The 11,720-nt window shown below is 58.0% G+C and overlaps 1 protein-coding gene across 1 annotated transcript in view; it reads left to right on the plus strand.

Moving 5' to 3' along the window:
- Positions 1–11,720, plus strand: part of COL27A1 (collagen type XXVII alpha 1 chain) — a 191,819-nt gene that overhangs the window by 131,131 nt on the left and 48,968 nt on the right. The window contains exons 35-42 of the mRNA XM_027769364.1: positions 5,391–5,444; positions 5,938–5,982; positions 6,066–6,110; positions 6,381–6,434; positions 7,432–7,485; positions 8,339–8,392; positions 10,769–10,822; positions 11,399–11,452. Coding sequence (XP_027625165.1) covers positions 5,391–5,444; positions 5,938–5,982; positions 6,066–6,110; positions 6,381–6,434; positions 7,432–7,485; positions 8,339–8,392; positions 10,769–10,822; positions 11,399–11,452 — 414 coding nt within the window. The remainder of the gene's footprint in view (positions 1–5,390; positions 5,445–5,937; positions 5,983–6,065; positions 6,111–6,380; positions 6,435–7,431; positions 7,486–8,338; positions 8,393–10,768; positions 10,823–11,398; positions 11,453–11,720) is intronic.

Below are 11,720 nucleotides of genomic sequence, written 5' to 3' on the forward strand. Positions count from 1 at the left end.
CTGGACCTGGCGGCTTGCTTTCTCACTTCTCTCTCTCTCTGTCTTTCTCTGTTCAAATTAAAAGAAAGGAATGAATAAACTTTAATCAAAAACAATTCTTTAAAAATGATCATAATAATAAAAGGTAATGAGAATTGGGGGAGACATTTCGTCAGAAATGTCATCATAGCTTCTTGCTGATTTTGAGGTAAAGAACCTGACCTTTAGGTAAAGTCTGACCCAGGGAGACTTGTCCCATTACCTGGATTCCCAGGTGGAGCCCAGGGCTTGTCAGATGTGTCTCCCACCCAGCGGGTGGCTGCACAGTCCTTCGACAGAGGCTGCTGGGGCCGGGCAGCACCTGGCTGGGGGACTGAGGAGCCTTCAAGCTCTGCCCCTGTGCTCCTGGCCCCAGTGTGACTCTCACCCCCTAGAAAGGGCTTTTCTAAACTCTTTCTCCTCCCCACAGGGTCCTCCAGGATCTCGAGGTGCACCAGGCATGAGGGGAGCAAAGGGACGCCGGGTAAGTGGAGCCCAGCCACTGGGGGCCAACGCTGATGGGTGTGCACCCTCGGAGCATGGCCACCTGCTGAGGCCACCTCTGGTCCTCACACCTGCCCAGCTCTGCGATCTGGGATGTTCATAGCACCAGACCAGGCTCCAGGCTCACCCTGGGCCTGGCTCTGGGCGTGGGGCACCCAGACACCTTTCCAACCCACTGGTGAGCCCCAGGCCTGACCATCCAGTGAACACAGATGGGCTCTCGGTACCAGGACTTTGTTCGGCCATTTCTTCATTCATTTATTCGACCACCTTTGCTTAGTGCTCCAAGGGGCCAGCCTCTTGGAGGCTCTGCAGATACTGCAGGGAGCAGGCCACCACTTGTCCTGTGGGCTTCATGGCCCAGTCAGCAGGTCGGACAGCTCCACAGACACAGAGGGAGCAGCAGTGGTCTCCAGCCTGTTTGGCACCAAGAACTGGTTTTGTGGAAGATAATTTTTCCACAAACGGGGGCGTGGGAAGATGGTTTCTGAGCACGCCGTCTGGATCCCCTGCATCAGTTGCCAATAGGGTTGGCGCTCCTATGAGACTCTGGTGCCTCGCCGATCTGACAGGGGCAGAGCTCAGGCAGTAATCGAGCGTTGGGGAGTGACTGGAAACATCTCCACCGCTCACCTGCTATGAGACCCTGTTTCTAACAGGCCATCGTCCGTGGCCCTGGGGTTGGGGGTTGGAGACCCCTGCTGGATGGGACGGAGTCCTCAGCACCTGGGTGGTGCAAGTGCCAGAGGAGGCACCTCACCTGGGCAGGGACTTTAGGAGAGGGCGATGTTTGAACCTATGCCAGTTCCGGGTAGAGAGACTGACAAGGGAAAGCCCTAAGATAAGAGGAAGAGTGGCATGTCTAGGGATCCAGGGGGCAACAGAGGGACCAGGAGGGGGTGGAGCCAACCCTTAGCAGCACCAAGCTGGGCAAGGCCTCAAAGCCACAGCTCTGCACCAAGGATAGTAGGAAGCCACAGGAGGTTTCAACAACGGCTGGCAGAGTAGTCACGGGTGATACCTGCGTGCCAGACACTACCACACACAGTAACTCCCTGAGTCCTCCGCACTCCCCTGGCAGGTCGGTGCTATTCCTATTCCCATTTTACAGGTAGAGAAACAGAGGCACAGAGAAGGTAGGTCATTTGTCTCAGGTTGCTCAGCCAGGAAGTGGCAGAGCTGAGGTTTGAACCCAGGGAGTCTGGCTAAGTGCATACTGAATTTAGCCTTACTTTCGCTCACTCAGGGAGGGTTGATGGAGTGGCCTCCTTTGGGGCCAACTGGTGGACAGGGGTCAGGCCACACAGTCACAAGGGGGGAATAAGATGGCCCAGGTAGAGCAGGCAGCCCGGGCCTGACATCAGACTCCATATGGGGGATCTGGGATTCTTACTCTCCACTTGGCTGGACTTCAAGAGGTTTTACAATTTCCCCCGAACCAGATGGCCTGAACAGCCGGCCTGGGAGAGGGGAGATTAAGGCACTCTTCTGGTGGCTGGGGTCTCCCCATGCCCATGTTCTCTGGGTGTCTTCAAGTGTGCCAAGGCCCCAAGGGCAGCAGGGATCCCCCCTGATCCCACACCCACTCCCTCCTGGCCCAGAAGGCCAGACCCTAGTAGCTGAGTGGTGAGCTGCCTTGGTCCAGGCCCCTTACCCTGTCCCAGACATGAAGCTCAGGCCCCCCCTCAACTCACTGGGCTTTGCCGCCTTCCCAGAAGTGGTTTGAAGAATGCATCTCCGGCTTTGGGTCCCCCCTCTCCCCCACCCTGCTCTCTTGACCACATCAAAGTCCCCTGGGCCAGGAGGGGAGCACTAGGAAAGAGCCCTTCTGCCTGCTGGACTGGCAGGAAATGCAAAACCTGTGGGACTGGCCCCTGGGTCCTCTGTCTACCAGGCCGCTGCCTATATGGGGTAACGAGGGGGCCTGTTTCTTGATGGTGTGAAAGAGCTCAAATCTGGGCACGTCTTGCTTTGCTTCTGCTTTGTCCAGTGCCCTTAGAAGGCCTTGCTGTCTCTGGGCCTCAGTTTCCCCAGTGTGCTGGGCAGAATGGGTTTGGAGGCCCTCCAGGCCCTGCCTGCTTTCCTGCCCATCAGGATGGGCCCTGCTGCCCAGGCCACCACTGTCCTGGCAGAATGAGCACTGAAGGTTGAGGCCTGGAGCCATGAAGGCCCCTGTCCCCCGTGCTTGGTGGGGCTGCTGGCAAAGGTCTGGGGAGCTCTGGGGTTAGACAGGCATAGAGGCAAGCCTCAGCCTCCCCACTTACCAGCTGGGGGACCTCAGGCCAGTATCTTCACCTCACCGAGACTTTCTCACACGCTCGGTGCCTTCCGAGGGTGCTGCGATGGTTCTGAGATTCAGAAGCCTCTGCCAGACTCCGCTCCCAGGGGTGGGGGCAGAGCTCAGTAGACCTAGCCAGAACCCCAGCTCTTCCACATGGACCTCAGCTACTGACTTCCCCTCTCGGAACCCCTGGCTCTTCCTCATAAAACGGGTCAGCAGCAGAACCGACCCGTGGGACGGCGGGGCCGGGTGGCCGCGGGTGCTCATCACGTAACGAGCGTGATGACGTAAGCGCCCCATGGGGCGGCAGTGCTAGCCCTTCTGATTCATCCCTTTTCACACGAGCTCCAGTTGGCCGGATTTTCTGTCACCAGGCCCGGCTAGAGGACAGCCTTAGCCATGACTGTAAACGTCTTCCTTGGGGAGCAGAGAAAAGAGAGCGGCCATGTGGCTCTCCCAGAAACCAGGCTTTCTCTAGCGAGGGGGCAGGACTGGGGACCCACAGACCAGCTGCAGAGTGGCCCAGAGAAAGGCTGGGGTGTGTGACTGCCCTCATTCCTCTCCCTGCACGGTGGAGTGGAGACCTCACTGCCTCCTCCTTCCTCCACACAGGGTTGGTTCCCTCTCCCCCAGCTTCTCCCCGACCTCTCTGGGGCTCCCCTGGGTAGCGGGTTCTCTCAGAAGAGAGGGCTTTTAGACATGCTCTTCTCCAACATCCAGGTGTGCAGTCTCCTGGAAGCACCCTCCAGGCCCTGACCTGCACACCCCCGACAAGCAGCTCACTCCCTTTTTGATAAACAGGGATAGTGGCGAAAGAAAACGCCCTTCCAGGTGACTTGGGTTCAAATTCCGGCCCCTCCCGTACTCGCTGTGTGACCAGAGGCAAGATCACCTCTGCCCTGGGCCCATGTCCTTGTCTGTTAAGCAAGCATGTGACTCTCACTGTCACTGCTCTGCTGCTGTTGTGAGGTCACGTATTCTTTCTCCCAGAAGGGCTTCGATTCCTGGGGCAAATGGTGCCATGTGATTGGGCCAAGCTCTCAAAGCCTCTGAGCCTCCCCTCCCAGAGCTCTCTGTCTAGGAAAGTTATGTCTCAGCTGAAGACGGAGTTCAGGGGCCGGAGCGCCTATCAGGGGGGCCCAGTTGCCCTCATGGGCTCAGCCTCCCTTCCAGCTCCCATGACCTGGGGTGCCCAGCCCGGTCTGGCTATAGCTTCACCAGGCCTGTGTCCAGAGTCAGGGCCATTTGTCTACCACGTGATGGGACAGCGTCCACACGATCCGAGACTGAGGTGCTATTTAAGGCTGCAGCGTAGACAGTTCCCCACTGGAAACACCAGGTAGCTGATAAGTGGAATTTTCACTCCTTCTGGTTCTGTGGTTAATTGAAATTTTTTCCTCATTTATTTTTTTTTTTTCAATTAAAAAAAATGTTTATAGTTTTTGCTATGGGGTGTGCGTGCTTGTTGGGCACAGAGAGAGAAAGTGAGAAATCACCCCCTGGGGGATGGCCACACTGCAATCCCTCTCCTCCATTCCCCTCTCAGAATTTGGGGCATGCATACACATGTGCCTGGTGTCATTTCAAGCCGCTGGGTCCGAACCAGCACTCGAACCACATCGGCCATGTAGGATCCAGCCATCTTAACCTTCATGCCGCTGGCCGGCTCTCCTCATTCAGCTTCTAAGGGATTATTTTCCTCATTTGTTTTTCTTATTCCTCATTCTGCCCCCATCCCCTTTGGTCTGGGGGACGCTGCTCTACCTCCTTTCATCTGGGGGACATTGCTTGGGTGGGCCAGCCTCTTTCACAGTACACACTTTGTCCCCATGAGAGAACAAACATCATGTTGTTCTCCATGGGTCTTTTGCAGGAGACCCTGGACCCTCTGTGTCTCAGGGGCCTGGGTGAGACCCTGGAGGGGACACCACTTGCTGGTGTGCTACGGAACCTGGGCCAAGTCTCTCCTGCTGGCTGGTGTTGGCGTGCCCATCTGTGTAGTGGGGTGGACTCCATCTGCCCCACCCCCACCCCGCCAGGGCCTCCCAGCCATCAGAGACCAAGACTCCAGTCTCAGGGGTCCGACCAGAGCCCCTGCTTCCTGGTGCTGGTCTAGGCTGCTTGTACATCTACCTGGAGAGGGTGCCCCGCACATCTGGCCACATGCCTGCCCTCTCCAGGTCCTTCCTGTGAGTTTCTCCCCAGGAAACCAGGCTGCGGGCTGCACACCTGTTTCTGCCCCACATGTGCTCTGGGAAGCAGTGCCACTCTCCTGGCCTGACCGTGGGGCCCTGGCCCTCACTCTGCACGTCTGTAAAATGGGTTGGCTGGGTAACCCCCAAGGTCTGTTTAAACAGGATTGTTCATGTTCCAGCCCTGTCCATGCTAGAACCTCTGGCTGAGCCCCTGGTGCCATGCCTTCTGCAGAGTCTTCTGGGCAGGCACACGGCACAAGGGTGACCTACTGCAGGTGGGAGTGTATGGGAGGTGGGAGAAGGGGCCCCGGCTCTGGGCAGCCCCACTGTCTGTTCTCAGCCCAAGGGAGACCCCTGCTGTCCACTGCACTAGTCTCTTCCTTCTCTTCCAGGGCCCCCGAGGACCAGACGGACCAGCTGGGGAGCAGGGGTCCAAGGGCCAGAAGGTACCAACTCCCACAGCCTGCCTCCCTCCCCTCCCTCACTGAGTGAGGATCCAGAAACCAGGGCTCATACCTTCCTCTGCACCAGGCCCCCTTAGGGACAGGGAGTCTGAGAAGGACTGTAGGGCACCTTCCTGAGAGCTGAGAGCTCACCCCATCCACCCCTACACCCTGCAAGCCCAGAGCAAGAGAAAGCAGGAGGGGAAGGGTGGGAAGAGGCACCACACATGCCCTCCCACTCCTTGCCTGGGACCCCCAACTTTACCCCCAGAACCTCTGAGAGCTGAGATGCCCTCTGGCACCCTGAGTAGGAAGAGGCCAGAGCACCTGGTGACCGCGTGAGCCACTCCGCTTGCTGGGCCTTAGTTTTCCCACCCCACGGCAGCGTGAAGGGTCTCGCAGGTGCTTCTCACCTTCCGTGGGCTGGAGGGTTTCTTCTCGGTGAAGGGTCCTCCCAAGGACCCTCTCCCACTGTCGTGTGCTCTACCTCCCACAGGGCCCTCCAGGACCGCAGGGCAGACCGGGCCAGCCTGGACAGCAGGTATGTCCGGCCCAGGCCAAGCTGGCCCCGCCCCACTCCTGCTTTGTGACAGGTGCCTCCAATGACCCTCAAATGTCTTCCAGGGTGCGGCTGGAGAGCGCGGCCACTCAGGCCCGCGAGGCTTTCCTGTGAGTAGCTGTGGCTATTCCTTTCATTTGGGGGAGGACGATGACCACTATAACCAGGTTCCTGTCCTGTGGAACCCAAGGGTTTTAGCTGCCCGCACCAGCACTGAAGCCCCCACAGCATGTCTCCCCCACTCTGGGTCTCAGCCTGCCCGTCTGCCACATGGCAGAGGGTCTGGATAGGACCCTGCACACTGTCATGGCCTGCCAAGGGGACAAGCAAGCTACAGAAGGCCGTGAAGGGACTAAAATCACCCTTGCTTGTCTCTGCAGGGCATCCCTGGTCCCTCGGGGCCCCCTGGCACCAAGGGCCTCCCAGGAGAACCGGTAAGGGCCTGTCCTCTCCCTGTTGCATCTTTGCCCCTGGCAGGCTGGTCTCAGATGGGCCGCCTGGGTGTGTGGCTGGGTAACCAGACAAGGAGGGGCTTTGGAAAGGGGCAGTACCTGAGGGGCCACTGGCCGGGAGCTCTGGGTTTGAACCTCGGCTCATTCGCTTTCCAGCTTGTTTTCTTGCCGGTGAAACAGGGCAGTTGTCCCGACTGGGCTGTCCTGTTGTGGAGGTGAAATGAGAACATACCTGCCGTTGCTCAGTACAGCGCAAGGGACGGGGACAAGGCCAGGGCGCTGAGGGAGGGAGGGAGAGAATAAACTCAGAGCCACCAGGAAGCTGCAGAGTGGAGGCTGGCTGGAAGGGCAGGACAGGAGCCCAGGAGCGCCATGGAGGCAGCAGAGGCCGCTGCCTGTGGCCATGGAGAGCACGCTCTGCATGGGCAACAGGCACCACTGAAGGCTTGAAACGGGAGGTGACCTGCTCGGCTCACCCTTCAGAAGATGCCCCTGGAGGGGTGAGCTGGGCGGACAGTCCAGGAGTGGGGCCCCGTGAGGAAGCTGTGGAGAGGGTGCTGCCAGAGAGGACAGGTTTAGGAGGACGACTCCCCAGACGGGGCAGGGGGAGACAGGAAGCTCCACCCCCTTGGGCCACAGCTGCTTCCCCACAACTTGAGGCCATGGAATGGCCCTACTGGCCGGTGACTGGCCAAGACTAGGTGTGGGTCGGGGAGGGTGTTCCAGGGAGAGAACCGAGGAAGCGAGGCTCAGGGGCCAACAGGGGTCTGAGCAGGGAGGCCTGCTGGGCTTCAGGAACTGGATGGGAGGGGATGCGGTGGAGGCTAGCGGTGAGGGGGTAGCTGCAGACCCTGGGACCCTCGGTAGGCTTAGGGAACAGGGGTAGGCTGCAGGGTCCTTACTCTCAACCACCCCTCCAGTCTGTATGATCAAGCCTTGGCCCCCAGAGAGGACTCAGTCGTCTGTGTCTGTCTTCCAGGGCCCTCAGGGAGCGCAGGGGCCAGTTGGCCCTCTGGGAGAGATGGGACCCAAGGTGAGTGCTGATGCTACTGGCTGGTCTCGGCCCTCCTAGCACTCCCCCTCAGGGGTCTCTGCCATGCCCCGTCCTGGTCCAGCAGAGGGTTACGTCCCATGTACCGGAGAGAGGGAGGGTAGATTCCCTGGCAGAGAGGGCAAGTCCATCTTGGTGACAGCGTAGGGAACTGGGCTCCTTGTCCAGGGCTGGCGGGTGGGATGCAGGAGTGCCAGGGCCCTCATGGGGCTTGGCGGTGGCTTTTGTGGCACCTCTGAAAGCAGTGATGCTCCCACTCTGAACTGCTGAGACGTCACCCAGCAATGTTGATCATAGACACAGCCCCTCGAGGGTCAGGCAGCACGGAGCTTGGAGGGGCCCAGACACTCCTGCCTTATCCAGAGGAGAAAACCGAGCCCTGGGCTTATGCGAGGGCTGCAAGCATGCCAACGGGGATCACTGGGGACCCCCCTGCCCTCATCACCCTGGCTAGGCTGCAGAGAGAAGGGCCAGGATTGCTCAGCCCTGAGCATAGCGTCAGTTGGCTTCCTTCCCTGCCATTATGTGAATCATGACATTTTCCTCCCTGCACTTGCCAAGGGGCTCCTAATGTGGTAAACCACGCTCGTGGGGAGGGAGAAGGCTCGAGCTGCCTCTGGGTAGTCCCGAGGCTCAGCCAGCCTGGCCCAATCACTATCCTTCCCGTAGTACCAGCTCCAGGCTCTGGGAAGCTGCAGCCTGCTTTCACCTCTGTATCTCCCATGCTATGTGACCTTGGGCACACCCCCTCCCCTCTCTGGGCCTCAGTTATCCCCTTGTTCATAACCAGGGTCCAGTCCTTTCTCTAGAAGGAACCAATAGCATTTTCTTGCAGGGGCCGCCAGGTGCAGTGGGAGAACTGGGCCTTCCTGGGGAAGCCGGTTTGAAGGTGAGCTGGGATGAAAGACGAGAAAAATGACTTGTTGAAATCAGCTCCCAGCTGGCGGCCACATCCTCCCCACAGAAGAGAAACGGGCCTTTCTTATCCCCAGGATAATGGGTTCTCTGTGCTCCTGGTTGTGGAGTGGGGCCTGGCCATGGCCATGCTGGTGTCCAGTCAGCCTGGAGTGCCCACCCTGTCCCCTGCCTGGCAGTGTTTTCTCTGGCACCTGCCCCTGCCTCCACGCTGGGCCGCACCTCCCGGCCCGTGCGATACCATCTGCATTTCGGCATTGGCGCCCTCATTACCTGGCCAGAAACAGGCGCCCATTGATATCTGGGCTCTGAGGAGACGCCCCTCCCGTTCCTCCGTGGAGGAGGACCTCGCTCCCCGTGCAGGCCTGGGAGCCGAGGAGCAATGCTGCCCAGCTGGAGGTCATTGTTGAGGCTGTGCCCACGGGGCTGCGGAACCTGAGGCCGATCGGCCCCTCTTGGGCCTGAGTCTCCCTGCCATTCAGAAAGAGCGTCAGACCAGGCCTGGAACTGTCAGACTTGGCTTGGCTCCAGAATCCTTTGCTCCAACAAGAGCAAAGAAAATCACCTCATGTATAAAACACACAGAAGTGGGATTGTCCCCGCTGGGGCAGGGTGGGGTCTCAGCTCTGCCTCCTTGTATCCCCAGACACCAGTCGGGAACATAGCTTAGAAACCACGGATGAGAAGGGTCCTTTGGGGGTGCTTTAGGAGCAGGGCAACACTTATTTGGCTCTGTTAGGGCGTCTTCTTTGCTTGGGTTTCTCTGCAAGACTGAGAAGAGTAGAGTTGCCCTCCTGCACCTGGTGTAATGACCCACATTTGGGTCCTGAGTCTGTCTCTTATTAGCCTATTAAAGCATGGGCTAACTACTGAACCCCACCAGTGCCTCTGTCTCCCCATCTCTGAAAGACTGTTTGCAGGGTTATTGTGCAAAGCCAAACACGTTCATATAAAAAAGTACTTTGTGGCCAGCCCCGTAGTCCAGTGGGTAAGGGAGCCAGGTCCCACATGGTTGACAGTATGGAGGAATCCTGGCCACGGTAACTCGAAAGAAAAAAAAACAAACAAAAAAACAAAACTGCTGGTGCATGTGTGTACATGCCCCAAATCCCAACAGGGTGGAGAAATGGAGGAGAAGGGATTGCAGCATGACCACACCTAACGGAGGGGTGCCTTCTCCCTCTCCTTCATCTCTCTGTCTCTCTCTAATGAGCACACATACCCTCTGGCAATGAAAAAGACTGGTGCTTAGAAAAGTGCTATGTGGGGAACCAGCAGTTAGCGTAATGGCTATGTCGCTGGACTCCCACGTAGTCGACCGCGGTTCGCGTCCCGGATCCGGTGGCTTAAAACTCACGCCGGGCGCGTGTGCGTGCGTGCCCAAGATCCCGAGAGGAGAATGGAGGAGAAGGGATTGCGGCGTGACCAGCCCCCCTGGGGGGTGATTTCTCGCAGGGTTATTGTGCAAAGCCAAACACGTTCATATAAAAAAGTACTTTGTGGCCAGCCCCGTAGTCCAGTGGGTAAGGGAGCCAGGTCCCACATGGTTGACAGTATGGAGGAATCCTGGCCACGGTAACTCGAAAGAAAAAAAAACAAACAAAAAAACAAAACTGCTGGTGCATGTGTGTACATGCCCCAAATCCCAACAGGGTGGAGAAATGGAGGAGAAGGGATTGCAGCATGACCACACCTAACGGAGGGGTGCCTTCTCCCTCTCCTTCATCTCTCTGTCTCTCTCTAATGAGCACACATACCCTCTGGCAATGAAAAAGACTGGTGCTTAGAAAAGTGCTATGTGGGGAACCAGCAGTTAGCGTAATGGCTATGTCGCTGGACTCCCACGTAGTCGACCGCGGTTCGCGTCCCGGATCCGGTGGCTTAAAACTCACGCCGGGCGCGTGTGCGTGCGTGCCCAAGATCCCGAGAGGAGAATGGAGGAGAAGGGATTGCGGCGTGACCATCCCCCCTGGGGGGTGATTTCTCGCTTTCTGTCTCTATGTCTCTGTCTGTCTGGCGAGCGCACGCGCCCTGTAGCGAAAATCTCTCCAAAAAAAAAAGAAAAGTGCTATGTGAACATTAGCTCTGATGGTGATGATGGTGGGGCTGGTGGGGTTGGGGTTGGTGGTGGTGGTCCTTCTGCCCCAGCGCAGGAGAAGCCAGTGGGCAGGCTTCCTGGAAATAGGCACTCTGATTGGAGCTTTACGATTTCTCTTTGGTCCTTGGGAAGAAAGACCTTCCCAGCTCTCCCCTGCCCCACCCCAGGTCAGAGCTGGTGGAAGTAGGAAAGGTGGTGAGGGCTGGGGCTGCCCGACCCACCCTCCATGGACTTGTATTTGGCTTTTCCTAGGGTGACCTTGGACCCCTGGGCACCCCTGGGGAGCAGGGCCTCATTGGGCAGCGGGTAAGTTGAAGGAAATTTCTTTTTCTTGGAAAGCCTAGAGGGTGTGTGCGTGCAAGGGAGCAGAGAAAGGCTTTATGTAACCTTCCTGAGCCTCAGTTTGCTCCACTGCAGATCTAGACCACATACTTACGGCCTCACCCAGTCCTTCTTGGTAGCTTCCCAGACGTGGAAAAGAACATCCTGTAGTCAAAATGTCTGTGACCCAGTGTATCCTTGGCGTTTCTTCTTATACATTAACAATGGCATTTTCAAGGCTCTGAAAAGGCCTGTAATCAAGAGATTTTTTTTTTTTTTCCTAAATTGACCCAAAGCCTCCAAACTCATTGTAACTCTAAGTGCCCCTGCCTTACACAGAGCAGTCTGTGGTCCCTTTCTGGAGAGCCGAGGGTGGGGCCTTAATCTCCTGCTCATTCATTCACGTCTCTGGCTGCTGCATGCCTGCTGTGTGGCAGGGCCTCCAGGTTCCCTCCACCTGGAGATCTGGGTCTGGGGCCTGTCCCGGGCAGGGAGAGGAAGGCAACGCACAGGGGGCCTCTTCACAGTAATGGCTCCTGTCTCTCCCACTGCTCTTTCCAGGGAGAGCCAGGCCTCGAGGGTGACAGTGGCCCCATGGGGCCCGACGGGATGAAGGTGAGTACCCGTCTGGGGCAGGGGCTGGGAAGAGGGGTATTCTGCAGGGCCCTGACCTCACGTCTGCCCCACTGCCCTCCCATCCAAGACTTGAACTCCTCCAAGAAGCACTGTGTTCCCACAAAGCCCTGAGGCCAGACCTGGGCTCCCATCAATAGAGGGGTGGGAGTGTGGAGGTGCTCAGCGGTGTCCAGGAGCCTCCCCATCGTGTCCTGGACTGCCTGCCCCGCACCTGGGCCTGCTGCCCTTCCCCTTAGAACAGCGGCTT

Source organism: Tupaia chinensis, unplaced genomic scaffold (genome assembly GCF_000334495.1).
Source record: "Tupaia chinensis unplaced genomic scaffold, TupChi_1.0 Scaffold000081_1, whole genome shotgun sequence".
Classification (NCBI taxonomy): domain Eukaryota; kingdom Metazoa; phylum Chordata; class Mammalia; order Scandentia; family Tupaiidae; genus Tupaia; species Tupaia belangeri.